This window comes from Moschus berezovskii, chromosome 24, assembly GCF_049115385.1.
Source record: "Moschus berezovskii isolate FMDL1 chromosome 24, NW_MosBer_1.0, whole genome shotgun sequence".
In the NCBI taxonomy this organism is placed as follows: Eukaryota; Metazoa; Chordata; class Mammalia; order Artiodactyla; family Moschidae; genus Moschus; species Moschus berezovskii.
Genome location: NC_142483.1, coordinates 13400291 through 13427801, shown reverse-complemented (window position 1 = coordinate 13427801; position 27511 = coordinate 13400291). Strand labels below are relative to the sequence as shown.

Here is a 27511-nt window from a genome sequence, read left to right as displayed (position 1 = left end):
CTTAGGGGGAAAAAAAGGTGTTTGTTTTTGTTGTTGTTGTTTTGTTTCATTTTTAAAATTTTCTCTTGGGTTACAAAAAGTAGCAGGGCCCATTCAGATCTAGATTTCCAGAAGCAAAGATTTAAGGTTGGGCTGGTTGGCTTTTGTTACCCACATGATCTGGGGTGGGCTTGGGAAAGGAAACCAGTCGCTATTGGACCAAAACAGAACAGAATCAGAAAAGGCAAACTCATTTTCTTCCTAAAGCCAAATAGAAATGGTTTATCTATAATTTAGACAAGGTACCTGTCATAATTACTAACTTAATCATGAGCTCCCCAGTTTTCCTTTACCTGAAAAACAAAGTTCTCAGAGTACTTCTTGTTTAGGATGATCTCTAGACTGGGGCTGGGGGCGGGACTGGCAGAGACAAACGTAGGTGACGGTAAGAGACTCAGGCAAGTGGGTATAGAGACAAGGGCGGCTGGGAGCTCTCCCTGGCGGCCCACTGGCTAGGACTCAGCGCGTTTACTGCTGTGATCATAGGTTCGATCCTCGGTCAGGGACGTAAGACCCCATAAACATTGGGGCCAAAAAAAGGATGGAAGTTTAGGACATGGAGGAATACTGCTGCTGCTGCTAAGTCACTTCAGTCGTGTCCGACTCTGTGTGACCCCACAGACGGAAGCCCACCAGGCTCCCCTGTCCCTGGGATTCTCCAGGTAAGAACACTGGAGTGGGTTGCCATTGCCTTCTCCAATGTGTGAAAGTGGAAAGTGAAAAGTGAAAGTGAAGTCGCTCAGTCGTGTCCGACCCTTAGCAACCCCACGGACTGCAGCCTACCAGGCTCCTCCATCCATGGGATTTTCTAGGCAAGAGTACTGGAGTGGCTTGCCATTGAAGTAGGATTATCTTGAGTGTCTGCTCAGTAAGTTGGAAACAAAGAAGAGCCTTCCAGTGTAACAAAATTTTAACTTGCTTCTCTTCTTTGGGATGCTTGCCTTCAATCTGAAAACTGTATGCTATTGTTATTTTGGTTTTTTTTAGTTTTTAATTAAGTTTATACACTGACTTTATGTTTCTGGGTTGTTTCAACACAATTTAATACTAGCTACCTAGTTCTAAAAGCATAATGAATTCTGTTTATAATAGCTTTTCACATAATAGCAATTTGCTGTTAAAACTGGTAGAGGTTGATTCAGAGGAGGCTGTTTCTGGTCCATGTTTTGACATAGGTCACGTACATCTTTTATTATCAGTACTTAAAAGCACCCTGCAAACTGAACACGACAAGTAAGTGAGCTTTACCATATTAATTGTATTGCCTCAGGCATTACTAATTATTTGCTTGTGAAGCTGTGCACTCTATGCTTCTTTATTTTGGTCTTTGCAAGACATGTATCCGGAGAAGGCAATGGCACCCCACTCCACTACTCTTGCCTGGAAAATCCCATGGACGGAGAAGCCTGGTGGGCTGCAGTCCATGGGGTCGCTAAGAGTCGAACTTGACTGAGTGACTTCACTTTTCACATTCATGCATTGGAGAAGGAAATGGCAACCCACTCCAGTGTTCTTGCCTGGAGAATCCCAGGGACAGGGGAGCCTGGTGGGCTGCCATCTGTGGGGTTGCATAGAGTTGGACACGACTGAAGCGACTTATTAGCAGCAAGATATGTATCAGAGGAGTGGCATGGCCCTTTAGGGATACTCTACAAAAACATTTTAACAGTCGTCCACCTGAAACTGATCCACATTCTAGAGCAGATGCAGTCTTGCACTGTGTGAAAGACACAAGCTTTCCTAGAAAAATACAAATGCTAATATAACCAACTTTTGGTGACTTCTGCATTAAGGAAAAGATGCTTTGAGAAGAGTGAAAAAAATTGGGAGACTTAAAATGCCACCCATGTCTATGTTCTGTAATGCCAAGGTAGATTCTGGTTTTTTTACTTCAGTTCAGTCGCTCAGTCGTGTCCGACTCTTTGCAACCCCAAGATTTACTTAAGTTTTTTTACTTAAGTAAAACAGTATAATAACTCATTTATAAAAAATTAATTACTTCAAGAGGGCTAATTTCAACATAGGGATTATTTTTGTTTTGTACATGAAAAGTTATATAATAATCAACAAACTCTGAATTCTGACAGTTACTTCTAATGGGTAACTTTGGGCAAAAGTAGACCTCAGCTCTGTAAGTGATATATTTTGTTGATGTTAAAAATCCCCTGTCCAAGACTCAGGTAGGACATGAAGCTAGTTCAGCTGGTTCAGAGGGAGGGTCCTATGCAAATACCAGCTATGGAAGTGTTTCCGCATAGAGCAGGGCATATGGTCAGCGAAGATTGCCGCAGCCTGTTACTTCCTGTGTTTGTGGTAAAGATTTCTGTGTGTTATAGAGGGTTTTTCACCTAAGAAGTTATTGAACTAGTGAAGACTCTCAGTTTTGGCATTCATTAATTAAACTTAGTTACAGAGCTAAACAGTTCTACCTACTCTGCAGGGCATGCTCTATTCAGGACTGGATGTTCAGGTGGGAAATGCTTTATTACTGCTTATCACAGTGGTTATAGTTTTACCTTGTAAGTGTTCCTGATTTTTAGATATGAAATTGAGCTTTATAATTATAAATTTAGTTTCTGTTCTTTAATGCCACTTTAGTAATATTTATAACAATTTTATTGGTATAACATTTAATTACTAGATTAAGGTGTATGTATTCCATTGTAAATTATGCTGTTGTAAATCCTCCCTATTCCTTTTGCTCAAGCAGATATACATATGGTTGACTTTTGAACAATACAAGTCTGAACTGGGCAGATACACTTATGTGCACAGTTTTTTCAGTAAATAACGTCCTACACATCTGCAAATGGTTGAACCATGGATACAGATGATGGACTGTGAAGTTCTCCCTGGATTTTCAGCTGCGGAGGGGTCAGCACCCTTGGGTTGTTCAAGGTTCAGCTGTAATCCTCCCTGTAAGTAGGCTATATGGTAAACTTCAGATTCTCACAGACACCTTTTTCCCTGTGATTGGAGGGGTCAGAAGACTTTAAGGTCTCCTGGCTGGGCTACAGGGAGAGGCAGCTGTAGTGACAGATGCGTGACCTTCTGCCCACCGACACATGCTGCTTGGCATGGAGAAGCTCCGCACAGAAATCTGTAGCATCCCTCATGAGGCGGTACGTGGGGCAGACGCTGAGCGCACTGTAGTTGTCTTTGATGTCACCCTCTCTGAAGCAGACCACCATGTATTTGCGCAGATGAGTCTGGCTTCGCAGATCACTGCAGAAGAAGTTAAAGGCGAGGTGGAACAGGTCTTCGGAGTCCTCACAGGGGCCGCCCTCCCTCTTGTCACAGGTACCATCACACATGGTGTTATCATTGGAAAGAAGGAAAATGACCTTATCCGCTGCTTGCTTCTGAGTGGTAAGCCACTGCACGGGACCCATCTCAGCTATTTTCTTTTTCTGCCACTTTTCAAGGATAACTTCACTTCTGCAGCGGTTTTGAAGAAATTCAGTGAAGTAACAAACTGTGTGGTGGAAGCATATTTCAGAAGGGTAAACCACAAGAACCTTAATAGAGGGCAGTAGCGTGGTAGTTGAGAAGGAAGTCTTCTTGATCCTTTCTGTGGGAGAGAGAAGCATTATGTCATCTCTGCACAGCAAATAGCAGGCTTTCACGCCAATCTAAACCATGGCAGATAAATGACCCCTTGCTCGGGCACACTGGCTGAGCATCAGAGGTGTTACTACTGCCAGAGAGGAAAATATCCCTAAAGTTCCTTTCGTATACATCACCTGAAATATACCAGTACTTAAAGATGCTGCAAAAGATTTATTTTCTAAGTCCCTGTCACTGAGTGAGTCCTCTTGATCAAGCCCATCCCTTTTCAGATAAATTCACAGAAACTATTTAGGTTCAGGGTACTGTGTTTCAGGTGGGTGGTTGTAACTGTAGGATTTTCAGTGCCATATATAAAAAGGACAGCTGACCTCTGCCCTTTCACATCACGTTTTGAGTTGGGTCAACTCAGTAGTAATTCCACCTTCTACCTGTAGGTGGTAGGGTTTCTTTACAGTTGCATGAGGTTAAGTGGTAGCAGCTCATTTCAGCTGGAACTCAACTGGAATCCTGTCCTATACATGCTCCAGAATGGAAGCTAGGTATGAAACTACTGTAATGGGTAGATACAGGTCAAACAACTCCCATTAATATAAGTATTTCTAAGGTCAGAGTTCAATATGGCTTGCTTACCTAAGAAAGAACACAGGATTAATCTTGTTCTATCTGCAACATCACAAACAACTCAAAGGCTGCATTTCCATGTCTATGTGTGGAGGGGAGGGGAAAGCAGAGGATATCAGTGGGCCTCCCCCTAGCAGTTTATCTATATAAATACTGATACTCTGATTTCTCATTCAAGTGTTCAGTCTTTTTGGGTTGGCAAGATACTTGTTCAGTCACTCAGTCGTGTCCAATTCTTTGCCACCCCCATGGACGGCAGCATGCCAGGCTTCCCTACCCATCACCAACTTCCGAAATTTGCTCAAACTCATGTCCATTGAGTCAGTGTTGCCATCCAACCATCTCATCCTCTGTCATCCCCTTTTCCTCCTGCCTTCAATCTTTCCCAGCACTAGTGTCTTTTCTAATGAGTCAGCTCTTCCCATCAGGTGGCCAAAGTATTAGAGCTTCAGCATCAGTCCTTCCAGTGAATATTCAGCATTGATTTTCTTTAGGATTGACTGGTTTGATCTCCTTGCAGTCCAAGGGACTCTCAAGAGTCTTCTCCAACACAACAGTTCAAAAGCATCAATTCTTTATTGCTCACCCTTCTTTATGGTCCAACTTTCACATCCCTACATGACTATTGGAAAAACCATAGCTTTGACTATACGGACATTTGTCAGCAAAGTAATGTCTCTTTTTTTTAATATGCTGTCTAGGTTTGTTACTGCTTTTCTCCCAAAGAGCAAGCATCTTAATTTCATGGCTGCAGTCACCATCTGCATTTATTTTGGAGCCCAAGAAAAGAAAGTCTGTTACTGTTTCCATTGTTTCCCCATCTCTTTGCCATGAAGTGATGGGACCAGAAGCCATGATCTTCATTTTTAAATGTTGAGTTTTAAGCCAGCTTTTTCACTCTCCTCTTTAAGTTTCATTAAGAGATTCTTTAGTTCTTCACTTTCTGCCATAAGGTGTCATCTGCATATCTGACGTTATTGGTATTTCTCCCAGTGATCTTGATTCCAGCTTGTACTTCATCCAGCCTGGCATTTCCCATGATGTACTCTGCATATAAGTTAAACAATCAGGGTGACAATATACAGCCCTGATGTATTCCTTTCCCAATTTGGAACCAGTCTGTTCCATGTCCAGTTCTAACTGTTGCTTCTTGACCTGCATACAGGTTTCACAGGAGGCAGGTATGGTCATCTGGTATTCCCATCTCTGTAAGAGTATTCCAGTTTGTTGTGATCCACACAGTCAAAGGATTTAGCATAGTCAATGAAGCAGATGTTTTTTCTGGAATTCTCTTGCTTTTTCTATGATCCAACGGATGTTGGCAATTTGATCTCTGGTTCCTCTGCCTTTTCTAAAACCAGCTTGAACATCTGGAAGTTCTAGGTTCATATACTGTTAAAGCCTAGCTGGGAGAACTTAGAGTATTACATTGCTAGCATGTGAAATGAATACAATTGCGCAGTAGTTTGAGCATTCTTTGGCATTGCCCTTCTTTGGGATTGGAATGAAAACTGACCTTTTCCAGTCCTTTGGCCACTGCTGAGTTTTCCAAATTTGCTGGCATATTGAGTGCAACACTTTAACAGCATCATCTTTCAGGATTTGAAATAGCTCAGCTGGAGTTCCATCACCTCCACTAGCTTTGTTCATTGTATGCTTCCTAAGGCTTACCTGACTTCACACTCCAAGATGTCTGGCTTTAGGTGAGTGATCACACCATTGTGGTTATCTGGGTCATGAAGATCTTTTTTGTATAGTTCTGTGTATTCTTGCCACAGTGGTGTTCTTATGCCTTGGAAGAATTTATTTTATAAAAGTAGGAACTAGCATAGATTAGCTATCTCGAATAAGGGACAAAAAATTAGCTATCTTTGGACCATTTCAGTCTTTGTAGATGCTTCAGTGATTTAAAGAAAAAGGTGGTTAAAAAAGGTGAGTGCAGATCCTGAGTCCCAACCCTTGCTTTACCCTTGCAGGTGTGATCAGTCTTTAGGAGAGCTCTAAGGTATTAAATAAATGTTGTCTGACTCTATTCCAAAATGTGATTGCCTCTGGAGGAAGCTCCTTTAAAAGAAAAAATTAGCGTCATTCTTTAAAATTTAAATTCTTTAAATTCTGAATTATAACCCTTACCGTGCCTCCAGATCAGATAGATTCCAGCCACCAGCATCCATGTGGCCACAAGCAGAGCGGACAGGAGGAGAGGTAGCCAGCCACCCAGCACACTTCTGTCTGGGGAGAACAGAACTGACTTATCTTCAGCAGAACACAACCAGATTTGTCTCTTATTTGAAGATTAAAATTTTTATCTGACGCTTTGTAGAAGTTTGGGTTCCTTTAAAGCCAACGGTCAGTAGATCTCTGCAGATCAGTATTTTTTTATTTTACAGAGTGTCCAGGTCTTTCACTAGATGCTCAAAAGGGAGAGGGGGCCCAGGAGGTTAGGAATGGTCCTTCAAAATCACTTTGGCCTCTTACTCCACATATTCACTGTGGTAACCAGAGTTTACATTCAATTTTTTTTGTGGTTGTTCTTTGATGAATTAATGTTATTCCGGGTGCAATTACTTCATATAATACATACTATGCACAGAGGGCATCTTTAAAGGCTGTTCTGTCATACTGACAAATGTAAGGGTAATGCCACCCGGTCACAGGAATGCTGAGAGTCAGTTAAGCTCCAGCGTGTGAAAGTGCTCAGGAATCCATCGGCACTGTGCCCACACAGCAGGCAGGACTGTTAGGAGGCTGGGTTTCTAAAAACAGCACCTTCCAACTTTTGACCCCATGCTAGGCTAGTTCCGGAAGCATTTAATTTGAAAGAACTAACATCATTAAATCCAGAGAGACATTCTCCAGAACAGGCTGCTCTCAGGCACCAACGAGGTGTGTGTCTCGGTGCCACTATTCCTAATTTGTTATCCAAATGTCTGTGTGGCCGCATCGAGTTACAGTAACAGCTGGCCCTGGGCCACTGAGACAGAGAAAAAAGTCAAAACGCAGTGAAATGCATGTTCCTTCGTGTACTCAGTCCTTTTACACCACTGACATTTTTCAGCAGACCCTTGGGGCATTCTGAACATCTATTTTGCACCGCTGATTTTTTTCCCCCCTTCTTCTGTATGTCCTGCTTAGTCAGGATCTTGATCTCATAAATGAAGCCTCATTCCTATTCCTATTGCAGCTGTTGGGCACAGAACCACTGTCTTTCCCTGCACCCTGTTCAGCACCCACAGGCAGGGACCCTCCCTCACTCTCCCCCCACACCCCCAGCCTGTTGCATTCTGAATGGGGTAGGGCTGGGGCCCTTCCTGTCCTGAGGCTCTGTGCTGGGCACCTACCATGATCCTGAGAAGAGACTCCCGTTTGTGGGCACCGCACCACGGTTCCCCTTTGTCGGATGCAATCATTGCCACAGGTACGGAAATACGGAGTCAGCTAAGGAGAAGCGAGGGGCTTAGCATTATTCCTGCTTTTCACCAGAACTTCTCATCCCTTTTATTCTAGCTTCAACCCCTCTCTGGCATTGTAGAAAGGCTTTTTTTTCCCCCTTGGTCATACTTCTGTTATAAAGCCCTAAAATCCAGACCAGTGACCCAAGACCAGACACCTACAACTCCTGGGTTGTGGATCTAAACTTTGTACATGTTGCTAAGAGGTTTTGCATGCTCCGTTGTGTCCGACTGCAACCCCATGAACTGTATGTAGCCCGCCAAGCTTCTCTATCCATGGGATTTCCCAGGCAAGAATACTGGAGTGGGTTGCCACTTCCTTCTCCAGGGAATCTTCCCGACTCAGATCGAACCCACATCTCTTGCATTGGCAGGCAAATTCTTTACCACTGAGCCACATGGGAGGCCCACTAAGAGGTTAGTTTCCTATCTAAAAGGGTTAGGTCACATCCTAATACATAAACAAATATGTCCTCAAAAAATAGGGCAGTGGGATGCCTCTTGACCTAAGTCAGCACTTTTAAGTCCCTTGGGACTAGGAGAGTCTTTCCTTGGAAAAGGGGTGCAGTCCTAACATGCTGATGGGTATCTGCTGCCCTGGGCATGTCTGAGTGCTGCCTTTATGTCCCAGGAATGAAGAACAAAAGAGTCTTATATCTTGGGTGTGGATCTGTTCCACTGGGACCCTCACTAACATGAACTTGGAGAGGAAAGAGCCCTGAGAACATCTGCTGGCCTGACTTCTGTTCTCCAGCAGACTAATCACAGGCCCCGAGAGGACAGAGTTGCCCTTCAAAATTCATAAACTGATCAGGAACCCAAACCTAAATTCAAATCCTTTTTTACTTCATTTTGCAGTGGAGATGGAGTCTTGGGATAATAAAATGGTATTCCTGTCTCAGAATTCCTATGTGGCTCTGTGACAGCAAGTGGGAATAAAAGCAGGTTGGAAAGTCAACAGCCACTCACAGAAGCCAAAGGGACCATGACAATAAGTTCACCTTCGTGACCTCACAGATTCCCCATCAACATCAACATAATTCCAAGAGAGGCTGCTGGCAGACGTGAGCCGAGGAGAGAAGGCATCTGCTCCAACCAGAACAGACTGCCCAAAAGCAGTGAGTGGTGGTGCAGTGGTCTTCAGCAACCCCGTTCTGTCCCCGCCAGAGCATCTTGTTCAGCTTTACCTGGACCACAGCACCTTCACTCTCCCCAGTCACGTGAACCACCACGGAAGTTCGAGTTAGTTCCTTCTGGTGCAGGTGAGTGAGACAAAATCAAGAATTAGGAGCATAGGAGGGAGTAGTGAAAGACTGCCAGTGAAGCCACTGCTCTTCCCAAACTGACTGGAACTCGTTAATTTGCGGGAGTCAGATTCACTCTGTCCTTCTGAGACCTCTACCTTTGGTGGGTTTTCGATTCACAGGGATGTTTCCAGAGATGCCCCCAGGGGACTTGGTTTTTTTTTTTTTTCTTTGAATTAATCAAAATAGCCCAGCACATTTGTACAGCAGTCAGTCCTGCCTGTTGCTCTCTCAAAAGAGCCTGTCCAGGGAAGTTCTCCAATGAGGGAAGGAGAGCTGGAGGTGGAGGACAGGACTGGTGTTGATGACATGAAGGGGAAGAAAGTACCTCTGACACACAAGAAGTCCCAAGCACGGTGGGATTTTGGATGAGCGCCATGTATCTGTCTCCAAGGGGACTGGTGGTAAAATTCACTTCCACCATGTCTGCGCTCTTCTTGCAAGCGGTGATGTTTGGCTTCCACAGACTTCCTGTGAGTCGGGAGAATCACAAGGATGGAGCTGCAAGCTGAGCCCTCAGTTAAGCCCCCAAAAGGGCTTGACCAAAACAGATGTCTGTTCTGAGGCACACCTCCATGAGATACAAACTACTACACAGCGTGTCTTTTATTTATCATCTCAGAGTAACCTGCTGCCTAAGAAAGTTTAGTGACCCCCACATCACTGCTTTGCTGGAAACAGCTTCCCTGGGCTGACGGTGATGGAAGGCACAGGCTGGGTTCTACTCCTGTCTTCTACTCTTGGCATCCATTTGGAGTGAAGGGCTGGAGGTCAGGATTTCCCCCTTTCCAGGATGGGGAGCAAGAGCCACAGCTTAGGAGACGTGTCTGAGTTTATAGAGCAAGTGAATTCAGCTAGAACTAGAATACTCTGGATTCCAGAACTCCATCCATCAGCCTGCTCTGCCCCAGTTTAACCGAATGTCAGGAAATAAGGAAGTGCCTCATGGCTTAAAAGAATACCCTGACAGGTCTACTCTGTGAGAAAAGCCAGTTGTTTCATTCATGTGCCTTGCAAATCAGCGCTTGGTTAATTTCCAGGAACATGATATAGAAGAGCATGCATTATTTTCCCCACCCAGGAGGCCATTTCAAGCCCTTGATCCCAACTGTCTTTAGGAGTTGGGTCCTAGGACTGATTCAAGGCCCTTGGGCCCCCTACACCCCGCAGGGTCCTCTGCTCCAGATGCCGGCAGGAGGCCACAAGGAGGCACAAAGCTCCAAGTCCGCCTTTCAGCCAGGAGACATGTGCGCAGTCTGCTGGGGCTCACAAGGATGCCTGTGAGGTCGGGGTATCTAAAAGTCAGGGACTGGTCCCTCCAAACCATTAGCCTCATTAGCACCCTAAGACTATCATTACCCAGAGACGCACAGAAATACTTGTAAACACCTTGGAAACTGGATGGTTGGGACTGATGAACGTGAAGGGGCTTATCTCAAAAATCAAAGGGTAGGGGCAGTTTCTAACAGTCTGCCTGTGAGATGTGACCCCTGTGAGGTCACAGGTTGGGAGCATGCTCCTAGGTCATTACTTAGCTAATGCTGCCGCCTTGAATGTTTGCAAATCCAGGCAGGTCCCTGTGGCCACAGCTCAGTGGTGCTGTTGTCTGAGCAGGCGGGGTCTTTAATAATAGGGTCCCATCCCGGCAGAGAGGGCCTTTGTTGGGGCTAAAATGTTACTTTAAAAAGGGAATGGGGTGTTTTTTCTGTGACTTGCTCACCCCATAAACCTACCAAGAGTTTGTCAGGTTGGGGATCAGCCTTCACTGAGCAGTTTGGATATGTAACAGCCCTACTCTAGGCTTCAGTTCCTTCATCGTAAAAAGTCTGATTGAGCTGTGCTGGCTTGAGGTATGGATTTCTTCTCATAACAAAAGCAAATGCCGAATTTACTTACCTGCCTCAATGCACTTTTTCTTATATTTCATTATGTGGTCCAGGCACCCTGGAAATTTGAAAGTTTTCACATTTTAGAAAAAAGTAACCCTGCTGCACCCCAGTGTCAACAAGTGTACACACGACACATGCTTACCACACCTATAATGAGTTGCCAGAACATTTCAGATATGAGGTCAGATAGCAGATGTAAATAAAATGCTAACACACTGTTAAACAGAAGATCGTCTACCTGTGAAGTGATAGCCAGAGTCTAATTTGAATACAGCCTTTATCAGAGCAGTATCTGTGATCCCCAAGAGAAGACCTCGAAACCAGCCATTCTTGAAAAAGGAGGTTCGGTAATGCGTGTAGATACTGCCCCTTCTGAGAGGTGGAGCTTAATCCTACTCTGTACCCCTCCGCCCCAGGGTGGGGTAGACTTAGTGATTTGTTTCCAAAAACTAGAGCTGGGGAAAGGATAGATACTAGATTACATGGAGAAACCTGGCAAGATACCACTTAACAGTGACAAAGGTGAGCATCACCTGTGACTCCCTGTGCATGTCACCGACCCCAACAGGTGCCACAAGAAGAGTGCTTCACCTGTGTAGAATTCTCATCAAACTCCTACATCCCCAGTCTGATCATGAGACCAACACCTGGCAAATCCAGACTGGGGGAACATCCTGCAGGAGGCATGGCCATCACTCCTCAAGACTCAGGTCGTGAAACACAGGGAACCACTAAGAGGCTGTCACAGACCAGATGAGATGAAGAACACACCAGGGACTAAATGCCACTGGGACAGAAAGACGACATTAGTGGAAAAGCAGATGAAATCCAAATAAAGTCTGGACTTTAGTTCATAGAAATAGCAGTTTTGACAGAGTGTGGTCATGTAGGATGTTAACAGTAAAAGAAACTGGGTGAGCACTATATGGGAACTCTTTGTACTAGCTTTGCAACTTTTCTATAAAAGTATTCCAAAATATTTTTAAAATGAGATTTGGTCTCACCAAGAAACCTGGGAACGTCTATGTAGTAACTGATGTGATGCTGAGAATACAGCAGACCAGAACCAAGGAACACAAACAGGTTGCAAATTGCCCCCATTGGCTTCAGTGCCACAGCTGGCACAGGGACAGGCGTGGGGACAGAACAGATGACCCAGCCTGAGCCGGAGTGATGTGGGCGTTGCTGGGGCCAGGCACCGTGCTGGGCCCTCCTCACCGGAGACCCCATCTCATCCTCGCACTAACCCCGTGTGTGATCGTGCAGGTGTGACACCAGAGGGCTGAGCGTGTGTCCTAGAGCAAGGGAAAGAACCAGCACTCACCTCAGGGCCACCTGTCTCTTCTCCCAGCTCAGGGGGCAGACCCACTGGAGTCTGTACATCCTCAGAGACCAGCCACACGTGGTCAAACTACACATCCTGCCCAGAAGCTGAGACTGGAACAAGCGTTTTGTGTCGACCACAAAGAATGGCAGATGTGCATCAGTCAAGAAGGACCAGAGTTTGACTGGCAGCTTCACTTTGCTGCGTGTGTAACCAGGGCGACTTAAGCTCCCAGTTTCTTTTATCTGTAAATCAGGGCTGTCCCAACCTTGGGGCTTTTGGCAGCCCAAATGAGATGATGTGTGTCAAGTGCTCAGTCAGTGCCCGATGCTCAGGAATTTGCCCTCCATTGCCCCTGACTCAGTCCTCTCCTGGTGCGCGAGATGCAGCTGCTGTTGTGTCCCTACTACACACGAGGAAACCAAGACTCAGCAAGGCCAAACGTCTCATCCAGGGGACCTGGCCTCTCTCTACCAAACCACATACCAGATCAGGTGTCCCGGCAGGACAGAGAATAAGACAGGCGTGAGGATGTGTACCTGGGGAGGTGAAGTTCACAGCCATGGAGGGGCCGTCCTCATTCATATTTGCATTGGGGATGTTATGGGCCCCAATGAAATAGACTGTATTCAGCTCGACAGGAAAACCAGTGTAGGAAAACGTCCACTGCAAAGCAAAGCGGGAACCCTTGAATTGCCACGTCCTTTTCATTTATAATTTCATTCCTTAACCCACTGCTAAAACTTATTTCTCTAGCCAATGTCTACTAAGGAAACTGACCCCGCACCGTTTGCCAGTGTAACGCACAGAATCAGAGAAGTGTCAAATTCTAGAGCCACGATATAATTTAGGTTCAGTTTCCCTCACTTGGGCTCCCCTGCTGGCTCAAACAGTAAAGAATTTGCCCACAATGTGGGAGACCTGGGTTCAATCCCTGGGTCAAGAAGATCCCCTCGAAAAGGGAATGGCAACCCACTCCAGTATTCTTGCCTGGAGAATTCCATGAACAGAGGAGCCTGGCGGGCTACAGTCCATGGAGTCGCAGAGGACATGACTGAGCTCCTAACACTTCCCTCACTTTGCTGATGGGGAAATTGAGGCCCAGGGATGCTGACTTGCCCAAGGCACACAGCAGAGAAATGGCCCCAAGTGGGATTCAAACCCGGACATCCAGGTTCCAGGTTGTAGCTGTCAGCAGCCTGTATGTGAATACAAATCCACACCCCCCAGTAAAGGACCCAGATTAGTGACAGCCCTCCCAAGTGTCTCCAAGTGCTTACTTTGCCACCAGAGGGTCTGGTCTGAGCCTGGAAGGCCTGGGTGTAATTGCACCTGATGCAGCTGTAGGACTGGAAGTGGCTTTTGCCCATCACGCAGATCTTGGTGGCCTTCAACAAGCGGATGCTGGCTGCCAAGGTGGGTAAGAGGGCAGTAATGTATTTAGTGCTTCCTCTGTAGCTGATTTGATGCTAGACAGCCTACCTGCCTTCACATTCACCGTGGCCCTCAGAGGTAGGCACTATGATTGCTCCCAGTTTACAGAAAGGGTGAGCAAGGCTTAGGGAATTTCAGGGAGCTGTGCCATTGCTTACAAAGTTCATCCGTGACAGAATATGGATTCAGATTCCAAAGCCTTTCCTCCTCGTAGGTGAGCCTGAGTTTCACAGGTACCTGCAAAGAGGAGTCTACCTTTACACTATCCTGGACCTCTTTTAAGAGGACCAGGCATGCTGTGTAGAGCAGAGGCCTCTCAGAGTGTCCTCAGCAGCCAAACCTGTTCTGTCTGGACCTTTATCTATGCTGATCCTTCTCCCTGCAATGCCTTTTCCTCCTGTTCTTTGCCTTGCCAATTCTTTCTCTTTCAAGGCCCAACTCATGCACCACCATCTACAATGACAGCTAACAAACACAGGAGCTCACTCTGTGCCAGGGATGAAGCCAAATGCCATCTAATTTAATGTGATCTCACCAGGGCCCGCTCCTCCTCTTCTCCCCTCAACCCCCCGGAAGATGAAGTACAGGTCCCTCCAGGATTCCCCTGACAGTCTGTCTGCCGCCCCCTGGCCCCCGAGAACCTGACTGAGCAGGAACTGGAGCTCACTCACCTCTCCGTGCTTGGTACTCCCAGATTATGACCATATTGAATTTAGTGAGGGGACTCTACAGACATGGGCTTTAGGCCCCCAGTATTGGTTCATCCAAAGTGCCTCAGAGAAACGCTAGGACTTCCATGATGTCCTTTGGGAGATGGAAAATTTATCTACCCAAGAGAATGTTTTCCTAAACCTGCGAGATCATCTCTGGCCTTATCCCATTTTCTTCCATGAAGAACAGCGTAACATACAGAAACACACACCAATGCCAGCACACCACTTGATGAGTTTTCACACTTGTGCAGCTTTCACACTTGTACCCAGGTCAAGGAACACCCCAGGAGTGCCCCTCAGGCCTCCTTTCAGTCACTCCCCACCCAAGAATGGGCTTCTCTGGTGGTTCAGATGGTAAAGAATCCACCTGCAATGCAGGAGACCTGGGTTCATTCCCTGGGTTTGGAAGATCCCCTGGAGAAGGGAATAGCTACTCATTCCAGTATTCTTGCCTGAGAATCCCATGGACAGAGGAGCGTGGCAGGCTACAGTGAGTGCATAGGGTCACAAATAATCAGACATAACTGAACAACTTTTACCCACGAATAGCCACTGTCCCGACTTCTAACTGTATCGAGTAGTTTTGTCTGTTTTGCACTTTTTGTTAATGGAATCATCTGGTGGGTAGAACCGCAGGCCTGCATGCAGAGGTGAAAGTATGAACTCCCGAATCTGGCTTCTTTTGTTTGTGAGATTCATCCACACATAGAAATCATTCGTGCTAATTGATACACTGGATTCCATTTTGTGAATCTACTACTGTGAGGCATTTAAGGCATTTTATTTTTAGCTGTTTTGAATACTGCTACTATGAGCATTCTTGTCTGTGGCTTTGGTGTATGTATGGCATGGATCTGGTTTATCTGTGGCACGCGTATATGTGTTCTGTTGGGTATGTGCCGGGAATGGAAGTCATGGGTCGTAGAGTCCCCATTTCTGCTTTGGTAGACATGTCAGGCCTTACCATTGATTGACGCAAACTTACCATCTGCCCGGAGTATCCAGCTTATGTTCATCAAAATTGAAGAGTCCTCCAGGTCAGCACTGCTTTTAATAGGTTCCACTCGGAGGTCCCTCAGGTCTCCTGGGGTCAGGGTGTGTTGGACCATCCACTCTGGAGACGGTCCTGGGAGAAGGCGAAACTGCCCATGACACCCCTTCCCCAGCCCAGTCCAATGCCACTTGCTCTACATGACCCACTGTGACCACCCCTTACTCACAGCTCATCTCTTCTTTCAGCTAAGGCAGGCCAGACATTTCTCAGTGCTGGCTGACGTGCAGCCAAGGTGATGCTGAACCTCCTGGCCCAACCTACCGGGCACATGTGCCCACTCTGGGTCCCTTCATACATATGTATGTATCTAATTTATTTGACATGTTTATTAGGATCACTTCTGCCTACCCCCACACCTCAGCCTGGACTCCAGCCAGCTTACCCCCATGACTCCCCCTTCCTACCCCTTAGTCTCTGCCAGTACCATCTCTCCTCCAGCTCACTCTGTCCATCCACACTTCTTGGGCCGAAACATACCCATTCTTTAAATGTTACCATCTCCAACACTCCTTCTTCTCTAAAACATTTGCTTCCTGTTCCCAAGTGGAAATGATGTCCCTCCCATGGCACTTGATCTCCTGTGCCTTTCTCCAGCCAGGAGGCCAGCCCACCCGAAACCTTGGGAGCTCTGCCTTGGGCAGATGGAGGCTTCACCCACGTCAGCTAACAAAGCAGAGGTTCACCCTGTGCCTGGTCTTCGATGACCTACTGCCAGGATTCAGGTCCCTTGAAAGTCCAACTGTACTTCTGACGTAAAGCCCTGTTTCTAGCGCACCTACCAGGTTCAGAGCCACACTGAATTGTCTGCAAGAGAGAAAGAAATCGAGCGCCATGTTGGACACCAGCAAACCACAAGCCTTCATTTGCCAAATTAAACTAAACACCATCTTTTCCCTTAAACGCATATACAAGTGATGCATGTTCAAAGAAAAGCTGAGCTGCTCCCACTTCACAGTTCGGGAGACATTAAGCAGCCCTATGATAGGCTCTGATGGGCCATAGATTAACTACCATTTACTTGAACCTCAAGCCTGGCCTTCATCTCCCTTAAAGATCAAAGGTGGGTTTACATCTCTCTCTGCAGCTCAGCCTTCCCTGCCACAAGCAGGGGATAACTCTGGACCATCACGGATGCCCCTTCATACTAACTGCCCCTTCTAGGACAGTCTAGAATATTGAGTTTTCCCGAGTTAAAGACTGGCTGTGTCAAGAAGAGCAGAAGAATGCAGTCCATGGTACCTTTCTGAGGTTCTTTTAAAAAATTCCCCTTCTGATATAAAAGGACTCACTCGAACTATTTACCAAATCATAAAGCAACCATGATTTAATCATGTTATCTTTTAAAAAGAACTTATAAAATAAATAATATCATCAATATCTAAGAAAGGCCAATATTAAATCCTTTGGATTAACTGCTCGTGTCCTTTTATAAGAAAAAGTAATTAGTCCTTTGGTTTTCAAATAAAATTCAGGACCTAAAAGGAAGCAGCAAGTTCCCGTGACACACATGACACAGGTGGGTAAGTCCACCAGCTCCAGAATTTGAGCCCTTGCAGCCTCAACATTTCTTAACACCATGAAGACCGAAGGCAAGACTGATTTGATTTGAGTAATATGAGTTGGGTGGAACTGTCAGTCACTCATCTTTGTCTTTTTAAAGCTGAACTCCAAGGGATGTCACCAGACAGTTTTTTAAACAAATAAGCCACCATGGTGGTACTGGAAGCTAAGTTCTTGTCAAGGGGCTGCTGAGACAAATTTTAGAAAGAAGCAAAGCCACAGCTCTAAGGTTTGTACAGAGTTCAAGCTACAGGCCTAGTAGCAGATACTGCAAAAGCAATGAATTCTTCCTCTAGGGGAAAGGTAGGGGTGCGGTGGAGTGAGGGGTGGGCTGTGAACTGAGACAGGACAAGGCTAGGAGCTGAAGACATCAAGGCAGGTGTGTCTTTCCATCAGCAAATGACACCACGCTTTTAAGCTGCGTGCTATGCTTCAGGGCAGCAATATAGCTTTAAACGGTATTTTGCAAATGAGGTTTTGTTTGAAGACCCAGAAGAGTCTCTCAATCCTTTAAGACAGGGGAAGAAGGGAAAGCTGCAGAGTTCAGGAGCTTAGCTCTGGGGACAAGGGCCCCAGTACAGCAAAAAGAACACGGCAAAAAAGGCAACTGGAACGTAGAAGCAGCTGTTGCGACCCCAGGCAATAACCATAATGAACGCCTACGATGTGCTAGGCTCTTTGCTGCTACCTTACGGGCCGGTCGCTGTCCTTCACTGAATCCTGGTGAGTGAGGTATATGACCCTTCAGTTAGACAGATGAGCACACGAGGCTCATTGAGCATAAATGGCTGGATCGAGAACGCATGGTGGCATCCGAACCCGTCCGATTCCCTCACCCCAGACTTAAGCAGATCCCCGCTTCAGACGGCCCTCTGCGAACGCCTCGGAAGAGCATGAGCTGATGGGTTGGGACGCGCTTGGGTCTGGGTTTGAGGGACCGGAACGCGGGAGAGGGGAGCGGACGCGGGGTGCTTACCGGCTCCGGAGGCACGGCCCCCCAGCACAGCGCGGCCAGGCTCAGCAGTACGAGCGACATCGCGGGGCCACCGCCCGCCACCGCGCGGGGTGCGGATCGGCTTCGGGCCGCGCTCTTATCCAGGCGCGCGGGGCCACACCTCCGGGCTCCGCCTCCCCCAGCACCGCCCGGGCAGGGGCGGCCCTCTGGCGCCCTCCCGGGGTGGGGAGTGTAGTGCCCGGCCCGCAGGGGTCGCGCGGGGTGGACGCCGGGGTCCGTGCGTGTCCCGGGCAGCCGCGCACGCGCCGGCCCAGCGCTGCGGGGCGCGGTGAGCCCGGTGCGTCCGTGCGCGCAAGACGCGCGCCCCGCCCGCAGGCCCGCTGGCGCCGCTCGCCGCCGGGAGCGCGTCGGGTCCGAGACGCCCGCGGGGCCCCTCCTGGCCGCGCGCAGCGCCGGCGCTGCCGGTTACAGTGCAGCCGGCCGCGGGCGCCCGCGCCTCCGACTCCGCCGCCGACCGTCCCGGCACTCGGGCCGACCTGCCCACGGTGAGTAGCCGGGAGGCGCTCGACCCGGGGCCGGGGCCGCGCTCTGGAGCCCGCGGCCGGGTCGCGCCGGGAGGTCGGGTGGGTCTGGAGAACGAAGGCTGGACGCCGAGGTTCGGGCCCCCCGGGAAGCAAAACGTGTGGGTCGGGGACAGCAGAGTCGCACTGAGTTACTCGCAGAAATTTAAGTTGTATGTAATTCGGGTAGTAGAAACCGCCCCTATCGCTGGTTTTCTGGTCAATGTATCTTTCCACAGAATGAGACCTGACACTAACAATTGGGTCTCCGAAGACGAAAGCATTCACCCTTTGGGTTTGGAGGCGAGTTCGTGAGTTTCAGGGAGTGACCAACTCAAGGTCCCTTAAACTTCTAGGCTGAGTCTCCACTCTTTAGATGGGAGACCAAGGCCTAGGGAGGGATGGAGTTGTCAGCTGGTGAAAAGTTGACTTAGTCAAGCAGTTGTTTTGCTGAGGTCCTGTGCACCAGTCCTGGCCCAGCTGCCTGATTCAAATTTTGGCCAGCATGGAGCAGGCCCCAGTCTCAAGGTTGGCTGGGGACTCTGGCATGCACGCATGTGAAGTGCAGTCGATGTTTTCCTGAGGATCTGTCTGGTTCCTCATCAAGGTGAGTGGCTCAGGTGAGGGTATTGCCTCACCCATGCCTGGGGCTGGGCCACCCGTGGCCCCTTGCTCAATGTCTCTGAGTTGCTTTGAGCCCTAGCCCTGTGGTCCCAGAGATCACTTGCAGCTCTAAATAGTTGTCTATATTCTTGAGCCAACGTGTGCAGGCTGCCCACGCTGGTATGCAAAGGTGCCAGCTAACAGGTGCCCTTGGACTGAGAACGCGGGCCCCCCACTGCTGCCATGGAAGTGCAGATGCAGTCTTATCCTCTGGGGTGCCAGACATTTTGGTGATGGTCATTTTTCAGTGTTAGGAAGGTCACCTGGCTGGCTATGCCAGGCTATGGGAAGTCAGTCCCTCTGAGGGCAGTGAGAAGAGGCCACAGTTAGTCTGAAATCTGTTCGCTGGACGAATAGCCAAGTGTCTGCGTGGGCCAGGCTCCAGGCTGCACCGGCTTTACAGCCATGCCCCAAAGCAGGCCCTGTTGCGGGAGCTTGGGCTCTTGAGGGTGAGGGCTCTGGGGGTGACCAAGGATGCAAAGGTTAGTCCTGGAGACAGAGTTTGTGAGTCAGACATTTATAGGGGTTAGTAAATAGGGGTGAGAAGGAAATGGCAACCCACTCCAGTACTCTTACGTGGAGAATCCGGTGGACAGAGGAGCCTGGTGGGCTACAGTCTATGGGGCTGCAAAGAGTTGGACACGACTGAAGCGACACAGCAGCAGCAGCAGAGAGGGGAGGTGGATAGGGTCCCAGGAAGGGATATTCCCTATTCTCGTCTTCCTGTAAGATCCTAGAGTGAGGGAGCAGCCATGGTGTCAGGTGAGACAGACTAGCCAAGAGTGGCCTGGCCTGCAGTGGGCCCCTGACTTAGATCTTTGGCAAGAAATGGTGAGACAAGGCATGAGAGGGAGTAGCTTTAGAGATGGGAGAGGGCTGGTTTTCTTCCGAGAAAGGGCAAGGTTGAGATAGTTTCTCCAGGAAAAGAAGCTGGTGGGCAAAGGAGAGGAGAAAAGTGCCAAGGTGGCTGAGCATCAGGTCGAAGGAGTGGGGTGGGGTGGGGGAACCAGAGCAGCAGGTGCTGGCCGCTGACTAGGGGCGCAGACCGAGTGACCTCCCGGTGCCCTGGGTGCAGGGTTGGGCGTGTGTGGGCACAGAGATGACACCGCCCTGTCTCTGGTTCTCTGCTGCCCATGGCCAGGTCTGAAGGCAGGACCGCAGAGTGAGTAGTCCTGAGTCATCCCTTTAGCCACGGCTGGTGTGCTCGGTGGGTCAGCAAGGTGTGCCTGTTCAGTAGGAGGGGTCCACGCTGGCTCAGAAGGTCATTCCGAAAAGCGTTCCTCTGTAAGAGGGCCTTGCTGGTTAAGCATGAAGCCTCCAAGCTGGCCTGCTGGAAGGAACACCGTTTGTTCCTAAGCCCGGTAGTAGCTTTGTTAACGGGATGCAGGGCCCCTGTGGGTCAGGAGGTTTCAGCTGCTTCCCCTGTGACTCTGGAAGTCTCGGCCCTTCTCAGAGCCTCAGTTTCCTTTGCTGTCAGGTGTAATGGCAGTGAGGTGACTCAGGTCTGTGAGGGAAGTGCAGATGTTCTGACCTTTCCTCTTTGGCCATGAATTCTGCTGCGTCTGCATTTCTAAGCCTTGTGCAGCGTTCCTTCTTGTCTGGGTATCTAGTAGGTACTGTTAAATGCTTGAATGAGTCCATGAATGAATGCACACCTTCCTCCAGGCCGGGGGCCCAAGCCTGCCCAATCAGGAGAACTGGTTTGGGTTTCCTTCTACTCTTCCTTCTCTGGTGGGGGTGAGGAGCATCGCATCTGGAGTCTGGAGGACCCCTCTGTCCACTACCCATGACCCTGGCCCCAGACCCCCTGGGACAGGCTCTGTGCTGCCACTGGGGTTCACATCTCCTGGCTGCGCTATTCGTTCCCCAGTGCCGCCCTTGAGCGCGGCTCTGGGGGTTGTAGGGACTCAGTTTCCCCTCCATAATATGGGGCTGACGTCAGTTCCGCTGGCCTGGCAGGGCTGTTGGGAGACTCTGAAGGGGTGGGAAAAAACTGGAGGACTTAAAGGTGCTGTGTAAATTTAAGGACAGGAGAGGTCGGACAAGAAAACAAATGATTTCCCTGGCCTTGACAGGGAAATTCCTTTGGACCCAAGGGCAGAGATGCCCTCAGGCCATCACTTTGGTCGGCCTCTTTGTTTCTCTGTCCTCCCTGTCCCCAGGAACAAGGCCATCAGAGGTTGTTGACTTGTCCCAGGCCCAGCTTCCACCCACACAGGTGGAATTTTCCACTTTTTTTTTTTTCAAACATTAATCAAGGCCCCAGCCAGTCAACAGTGGATTCATTGTCTCTTGAAGAGAGTCAGGCTGTTTCTGGCAGACACTGGCTGCCTCCCAGGGCCCCAGCGGCCCACCCAAGCTGGATGGGCTGTACTGGGGGCACCTCCACCCACATTATCACCCCTCCCCCGCCCGTGTTCTTCTCCAGTTGTGGAGTTTTGCAGAGTCAGTGGTCATGCGTACTTTGAGGCAGGGACCCCAAGGCCCCCCTGAGTGTCTGCCCCTGTCCCCAGCAGGGCCACAGAGCCACAAACGGCCTCTCTGCTCCAGTGAGGAGGGCTGGCCCAGGAAGGCTCAGAGGGGTTTAAGTCCATGTTAATACTACTCCTGCCAGTTCGTGGCAGGAAACCCTGTGAGGCCACAGCCTGTGTGTACTTGCCTCGATCTTCACAGGCACTGTCACACTGGGGCCTTGGAAAAAGTCCAGAGCGCGGAAGAGGCCAGTCCTGCTATTCTCTCAAAGCCCCAGCTGTACTTGGGTGACTGAGTCAGCTTTCCAGGGCTCGAGGGGAGTTACGGGGGAAGTTGGTGGTGGGGAGCAGTGGGATGTGTGGGGCTCATGCCACAGGGGTGGCCATGTATTTCTCCACCAGTGATACTTTAATTACTCTGTTATTAGTAATATCACTGTTATTCATAGTCACAGCATCGCTCCATACTGAAGGGGATGAGTGAGGATGCAGGGAGGAGAGCAGGGAGGGACTTAGGCCTTGGTATGAACTTGATGAATTACCATGTGCTTTTGACTTTGCACCTGTAATTCTTTGAAGGGTGTTTTTGGCTCATTTCTTTTTCCTCTCATGACCAACCTAAGAAATGGTCAGCTCTGTTCCCATTTTATAGATGTGGAAACTGAGGACCAGAGTTGCTAAACCATGAGTGGTGACAGAGTTGAGACCACAAACCGTGGATCTTGACCTCCAGCTCCTTTCACTCTTTTTTTCCTTTTTAAGTAGTGAAACCTGAAACCTCAGTATATATGAAACACATACAGATGATGATGTTGCATATTAGTGTGAGTTATCTTGTAAGTTCATATTTGTAATTTATGTGTGTGTGTTTGACTTAAATATTCACAACCTAATAGTCAAGAGCTGTGCTTCATTCACCGGGAGTTTTTAGGACTTCAGGCTCGGGAGGCAGCATCTCAAGTGACCGTGAGAGAACTGCTCCAAGGAGGCCAGGCTGGAGTAGCCAGGTTATATAGAAGTTTTATAGCAAAGGGCAGGTAGTCTGAACATCAGAAGGTTATTGTTAAGTAAAGAAAACCAGCTAACCCAGGTTAAGGGATTCAGCACTTTTCTGTGTATGGGAGGATGTACGGTCTGAGCTCACTGAAATCATTCCTGTGATGTGCACCTCACTTATCTGGGGCCAGTATCCTGTGTATTTTTTGAAATTAATTTGTCTTTATTTGGCTGCGCTGGGTCTTATTTGTGGCGTGCAGGGGCTTCTCTCTAGTTGTAGCACGTGAGTTTCTCATTGCAATGAAATTTTAAAATTATTTTAAGAGAGTTTGCCCAAAAGCTCTTATCTCATTTACGTTTACTGTAAAGCTTCATCATACCAAGTTATTTTGCTTGCAACAGATGCAATAACGTCCGTCTTATTTGACTTCTGTTAAACCTAGGTACAATAAAGTATTATACTTAATGATTCTAAATACATGCCTATAATAATTAGATCAACAAACAAACTTTAATACTAGGTATCAACTTAATATTCAGTATTTCTCAGTTCACGTGGACCTGAAGCTTATTTTGGCCTGTTTCTTTTATTTAATTTGTAAGCACTTTCTTTGAAATTAAATAGAGCTCTTTATAAATTCAATGTTGATGATACTATACTTTCCAGAGGTAGAGATATCTCATAGGTACAATGTGTACATAGGCATATAAATAGGCAAAACTAGAGATCTCATGGCTTCACCTAATTACGAATCAGCTATCACAATATAAACTTGCTAGTTTACAAAGAACACAGTTGGAATACATTACATTTGCCAGCTCAGATGATTAAGGTTTTATTCTTTGTCAACTTTGGCTGAGGGAGCTTTCCCAGCCCTGTGAATTTTAGAATTGTCGCTTTGTCTCTATTTTTCCTTGATTTCAGGTATTGCCTGATTGAGCTGCTACTGCTGCTAAGTCACTTCAGTTGTGTCCGACTCTGTGTGACCCCATAGACGGAAGCCCAACAGGCTCCCCCGTCCCTGGGATTCTCCAGGCAAGAACACTGGAGTGGGTTGCCATTTCCTTCTCCAATGTGTGAAAGTGAAAAGTGAAGTCGCTCAGTCGTGTCCGACCCTTAGCGACCCCATGGACTGCAGCCTACCAGGCTTCTCCATCCATGGGATTTTCTAGGCAAGAGTACTGGAGTGGCTTGCCATTGCCTTCTCCGCCTGATTGAGCTAATTAGGCTCAGTTTCAGGTCCTGTGGCCTGTACTGACATTTTTGTTCTGTGGAGATTTGCAAGAGACAGACAGCTGCTTTTAGTTCCCCAGAGAACAGGTCTGTCCCCTAAAGGATACTGAAAGATGGATTTGTCCAACTGTATATTATCAGTGAGAAGATTTCTAGCTCACCTGAAATGTACGAGTTCTGTGAACTTTAGAGTTTCACATACCTTCAAAAGCTTGTAAAGGGCATTCAACAAAGACTCTCATTCAGAGTTTACCAGTTAAACCCAGAGAAAAATCACTACTTTTATTTTTTTATTAGCTCTTGAATTTTAGTTTGCAGTTTTTACTTATTTGTATGGCTCAGGTAATCCTATTGGTTTCCTTTAGAATGTTTAATATTTGGCAGATTTATATACCTTGTCTTAAAATACCATATAGTATTTCCCAGTGAAGCATGCCTTTCCTGCAACATAATTAAACAGAAGAGATGATAATCATCTTATATAATGCCCGTTTAAATATACCACTTTGATACACTTTCATCTCAATTTTGTCAACTTTTATACCTTTATTTTTCATTAGTGTCCAGTTAACAAGCTTTCATCTTATAGGAGGACTTTTAGTTTTTGTCTTTCTTTTTATTCAAAATTTCCTGCCCATTTTATCTGTTTTTATATAAAGGCTCTGGGATCCCCAGAGAGAGGTTGAGAGGTGGGACTCAGACCCTTTGGCCTATCTGTTGCCCCAAATAATTGCTGGTCAGGTATCTCTGTGTAAATTTTTCTAGCTCCTTAAATATTTATTTTAACACTGGGGTGAATAGACCAGACTTGTTTGGCTTTTACTGTTGAGAACTAGTAGGGGGAACCCTTTGACCCATTTAACTTTAGGTAGTATGCTGCTGCTGCTGCTGCTAAGTCACTTCAGTCGTGTCCGACTCTGTGTGACCCCATGATGGAAGCCCACCAGGCTCCCCATCCCTGGGATTCTCCAGGCAAGAACACTGGAGTGGGTTGCCATTGCCTTGTCCAATGTGTGAAAGTGAAAAGTGAGAGTGAAGTCGCTCAGTCATGTCTGACCCTTAGCGACCCCATGGACTGAAGCCTACCAGGCTCCTCCATCCATGGGATTTTCTAGGCAATAGTACTGGAGTGGCTTGCCATTGCCTTCTCTGTTAGGTAGTATAATATAATATATATTATAGTAGTGTAATATAAAACCTTGTGTTTTAATCACATAAATGTCCATTTTATTTATCATACTCTAAATAACTGTCTAAAGATTTCTTCATTTGAGATAATTCCTTTAAAAATTTTTACCTTTTTGGAAAAAGTATCTAGATTTTCCTTATAGGATTTTTCCCATAAACCTTAGTTATTTTAGTGCTTTTTTTTTTTTATCATCTGTAAGACCCATTGAGGAGAAGCACAGACCACAAATGAAGCTTCCCAAACCAGTTTTTCTTACTTGTTTTAAACTACAGAAGTGCTTAGGTTAATTATTAGATATATTTTTTACACCTTAAATTTGATTTTTGTTTTTATAGGTACCAATAAAACAGTTTTATAATGAGAGTGCTATAGATTCACCAGTTTGTTTCTCCAGTTTTAAAGGAATCCGTCATTTGATCATTACTGAAATATATATTAATAGTGATTCAAACCACTGAAGTGCAAGAGGCTTCCTCATAAGAGAATGGGGGAGGAAATAACCTAAGCAAAATCCAGAGAGTTTGCTCTCAAAAATAGTATGGCAGAGGTCAAGTTTTCAAAACAAGTACATGCACACACACACATACAATGTCCTAGGGAGATCAGGTAGAATTTTTACATCTCAAAGACTCAGGAAGATAAATAGAAGCTTTTCCCTAGAAGGACTTTGTTTAACATCAAAATTCTGAAAAGATATTTTTGTCAAACCAGCTTTTTAACCTTAATTTAACTGCACATGCAGTAAGAGAGGCCCCTCATTTTTAGGGCAAGATTTCCTTTAATTCCTAATTAAGTAGGTACTTGTAAGTTTTATATGTACATTCATCTGACTGGGGTATTAGCTGGAGGTTGGCAGTCTGTCGTTCCTTTCATTTATCTATAGCTGTGCTGGGTCTTTGTTGCAGTGCGGGCTCTCTAGCTGTGGCAAACAGGGGCTACTCGCTCGATGCAGTGTGCAGGCTTCTCATTGCGGTGGCTTCTGTTTTTGCAGAGCACAGGCTCTAGGGCTCTCGGGCTTCAGCAGTGGTGGCTCCCAAGCTCTAGAACACAGGCCCAGCAGTTGTGGTATGTGGGCTTACGGCTCCGCAGCATGACGGATCTTCCCAGATCGGGGATCAGAGCCGTGTCCCCTGCATTGGCAGGTGGATTCTGAGCCCCGGGGAAGTCCTCCTTTTTCTTTTATTTTGTAACCTCTATTTCCCATTCTGAAGCTGATTTGCTGAAATAAAATTGCTAGTGATGATTGTGTGATGCATCAGTATGCTGGAGCGCTTAACTCCTCTAGGTTTGGCGTCAGATTTTGTTTCGCTCCCTCATAGGTGTCTTGGGTTCTCCTAGTGGCACCTAAGACTACCATGGTGTTCAGATCACAGCACCGTCAGTTCTTCCTCTAGTCCCTGGTTGCGCAGGTTGTTAGTGAAATGAGTGGGTCTCCCTGTAGGGACATCTGCACAGAATGGGGTCTGGCCACCACCACTCCTGCAAGTTTCTCAGTTACCTCAGAAAGCTGTTGCCAGCCAGGAGGAGAGAGTCCCTTCTTTGGAGCTCAGAAGTGCTTGTAAATTTCAGTTGTTGTTTTTTTTTTTAATTTCGACAGTCTCTATTAAGGTCACCAATTCAAGGAAAACCAACAAGCCGGTTTTCACCCTAATGACTCAGGCGGGAGTTAAACCTTACGCAATGTTTAACTGAGCAGTCTTCCCAGCCTTTAAGCTGAGAATAGCCACTCACTGTCTAAACTGAGTCTGCCAGTGCCTTTTACACTAAGCAAAATCTTCCCAGTACTTCAAGTGAGGATAACCCAGGTACCACTTCTGGAAACTTAAGTTTCAAAGATAACTTATTCCCCCAGCATATGAGACTTAACGATCATCAACCAATAATGCGAGATCCTGGAACTTAGGAGAGACTCACCCAGATTTGTCTGGACTCCTCAAAGAGGTGGATGGGCACAGGTCGCCTCTGCTGGTACCAAAGCTCTAGATCCTTGTAGAGTTCAGGTGAAGGAGCGGAATCTGCTCTGGTCCCTTCTTCAGTCTCCATAACTGTAAATAAAAAATATTCACAACGTTAAAGTTGAGAGTTCTGTTTGATTTGGCGGGAAATTTTAGGACTTTGTGTCAAGAAGGCAGTGTCTCAAGTAAACCTGAGCGAGCTGCTCTGAAGAAGTGAGGGGAGGCGCCAGGTTATATACAAGTTTTGCAATGAAGGGCAGGTAGTCTGAACATCAAAAGATGATTGTGAATTAAAGAAAACCAGATATCTCAGGCTAAGAGGTTTATCACTTTTCTGTGTATGGGAAGATACAAGAGTCTGCCTCAACTGAAATCATTCCTTTGATATGCCCCTCAGCTCTCAGGGGCCAGTATCCTGAGTTTCTTCAGGGCTCACTGTCCAGAGTGGCTGCAGTGTGATGGCTGCTATATGGCAGGTATTCCTTCCTTCCTGAGTTCCCTCCGGGCTCAGCAGCTCACCATTGGTGG

General features: G+C 47.1%; 2 protein-coding genes across 10 annotated transcripts in view; one reads left to right on the top strand and one right to left on the bottom strand.

Moving 5' to 3' along the window:
* Positions 1–1994: 1994 nt before the first annotated feature.
* IL17RB (interleukin 17 receptor B) lies at positions 1995–27168 on the bottom strand. Of its 9 annotated transcripts, none has more exons than XM_055414085.2 (11): positions 26943–27168; positions 16180–16204; positions 15332–15472; positions 13480–13607; positions 12739–12865; positions 10883–10930; positions 9315–9457; positions 8870–8932; positions 7572–7668; positions 6364–6462; positions 1995–3610 (listed from the first exon to the last, which is right to left on the bottom strand). In XM_055414085.2, exons 1-11 carry the CDS (start codon positions 27069–27071, stop codon positions 3051–3053), a joined length of 1560 nt encoding a protein of 519 aa, XP_055270060.2. In that variant the 5' UTR covers positions 27072–27168; the 3' UTR covers positions 1995–3050. The 9 variants fall into 9 exon arrangements, with proteins under 9 accessions (XP_055270060.2, XP_055270062.2, XP_055270059.2 ...); XM_055414084.2 differs by having other exon boundaries at positions 1996–3610; positions 8870–8935; XM_055414088.2 differs by lacking the exon at positions 26943–27168 and adding an exon at positions 17937–18173 and having other exon boundaries at positions 1996–3610; positions 8870–8935.
* The window catches only part of CHDH (choline dehydrogenase), an 87993-nt gene continuing 78765 nt past the window's right edge, over positions 18284–27511 (top strand). Inside the window, exon 1 of the mRNA XM_088831870.1 lies at positions 18284–18460. The gene's annotated coding sequence lies outside the window, so the exon portion shown is untranslated. The remainder of the gene's footprint in view (positions 18461–27511) is intronic.

What these genes read in the sequence shown, in the direction of transcription:
- IL17RB (XM_055414084.2), bottom strand. Translation starts at nt 27,071, where the DNA reads ATGGAGACTGAAGAAGGGACCAGAGCAGATTCCGCTCCTTCACCTGAA. An exon ending in GTGAAGGTGCTGTGGTCCAG is followed by an intron (nt 7,669 to 8,869) that starts GTAAAGCTGAAC and finishes GCTTCTCCTTAG; the next exon opens with CTGACTCCGTATTTCCGTAC. An exon ending in AGTCTCTTCTCAGGATCATG is followed by an intron (nt 6,463 to 7,571) that starts GTAGGTGCCCAG and finishes TGTTCTCCCCAG; the next exon opens with ACAGAAGTGTGCTGGGTGGC.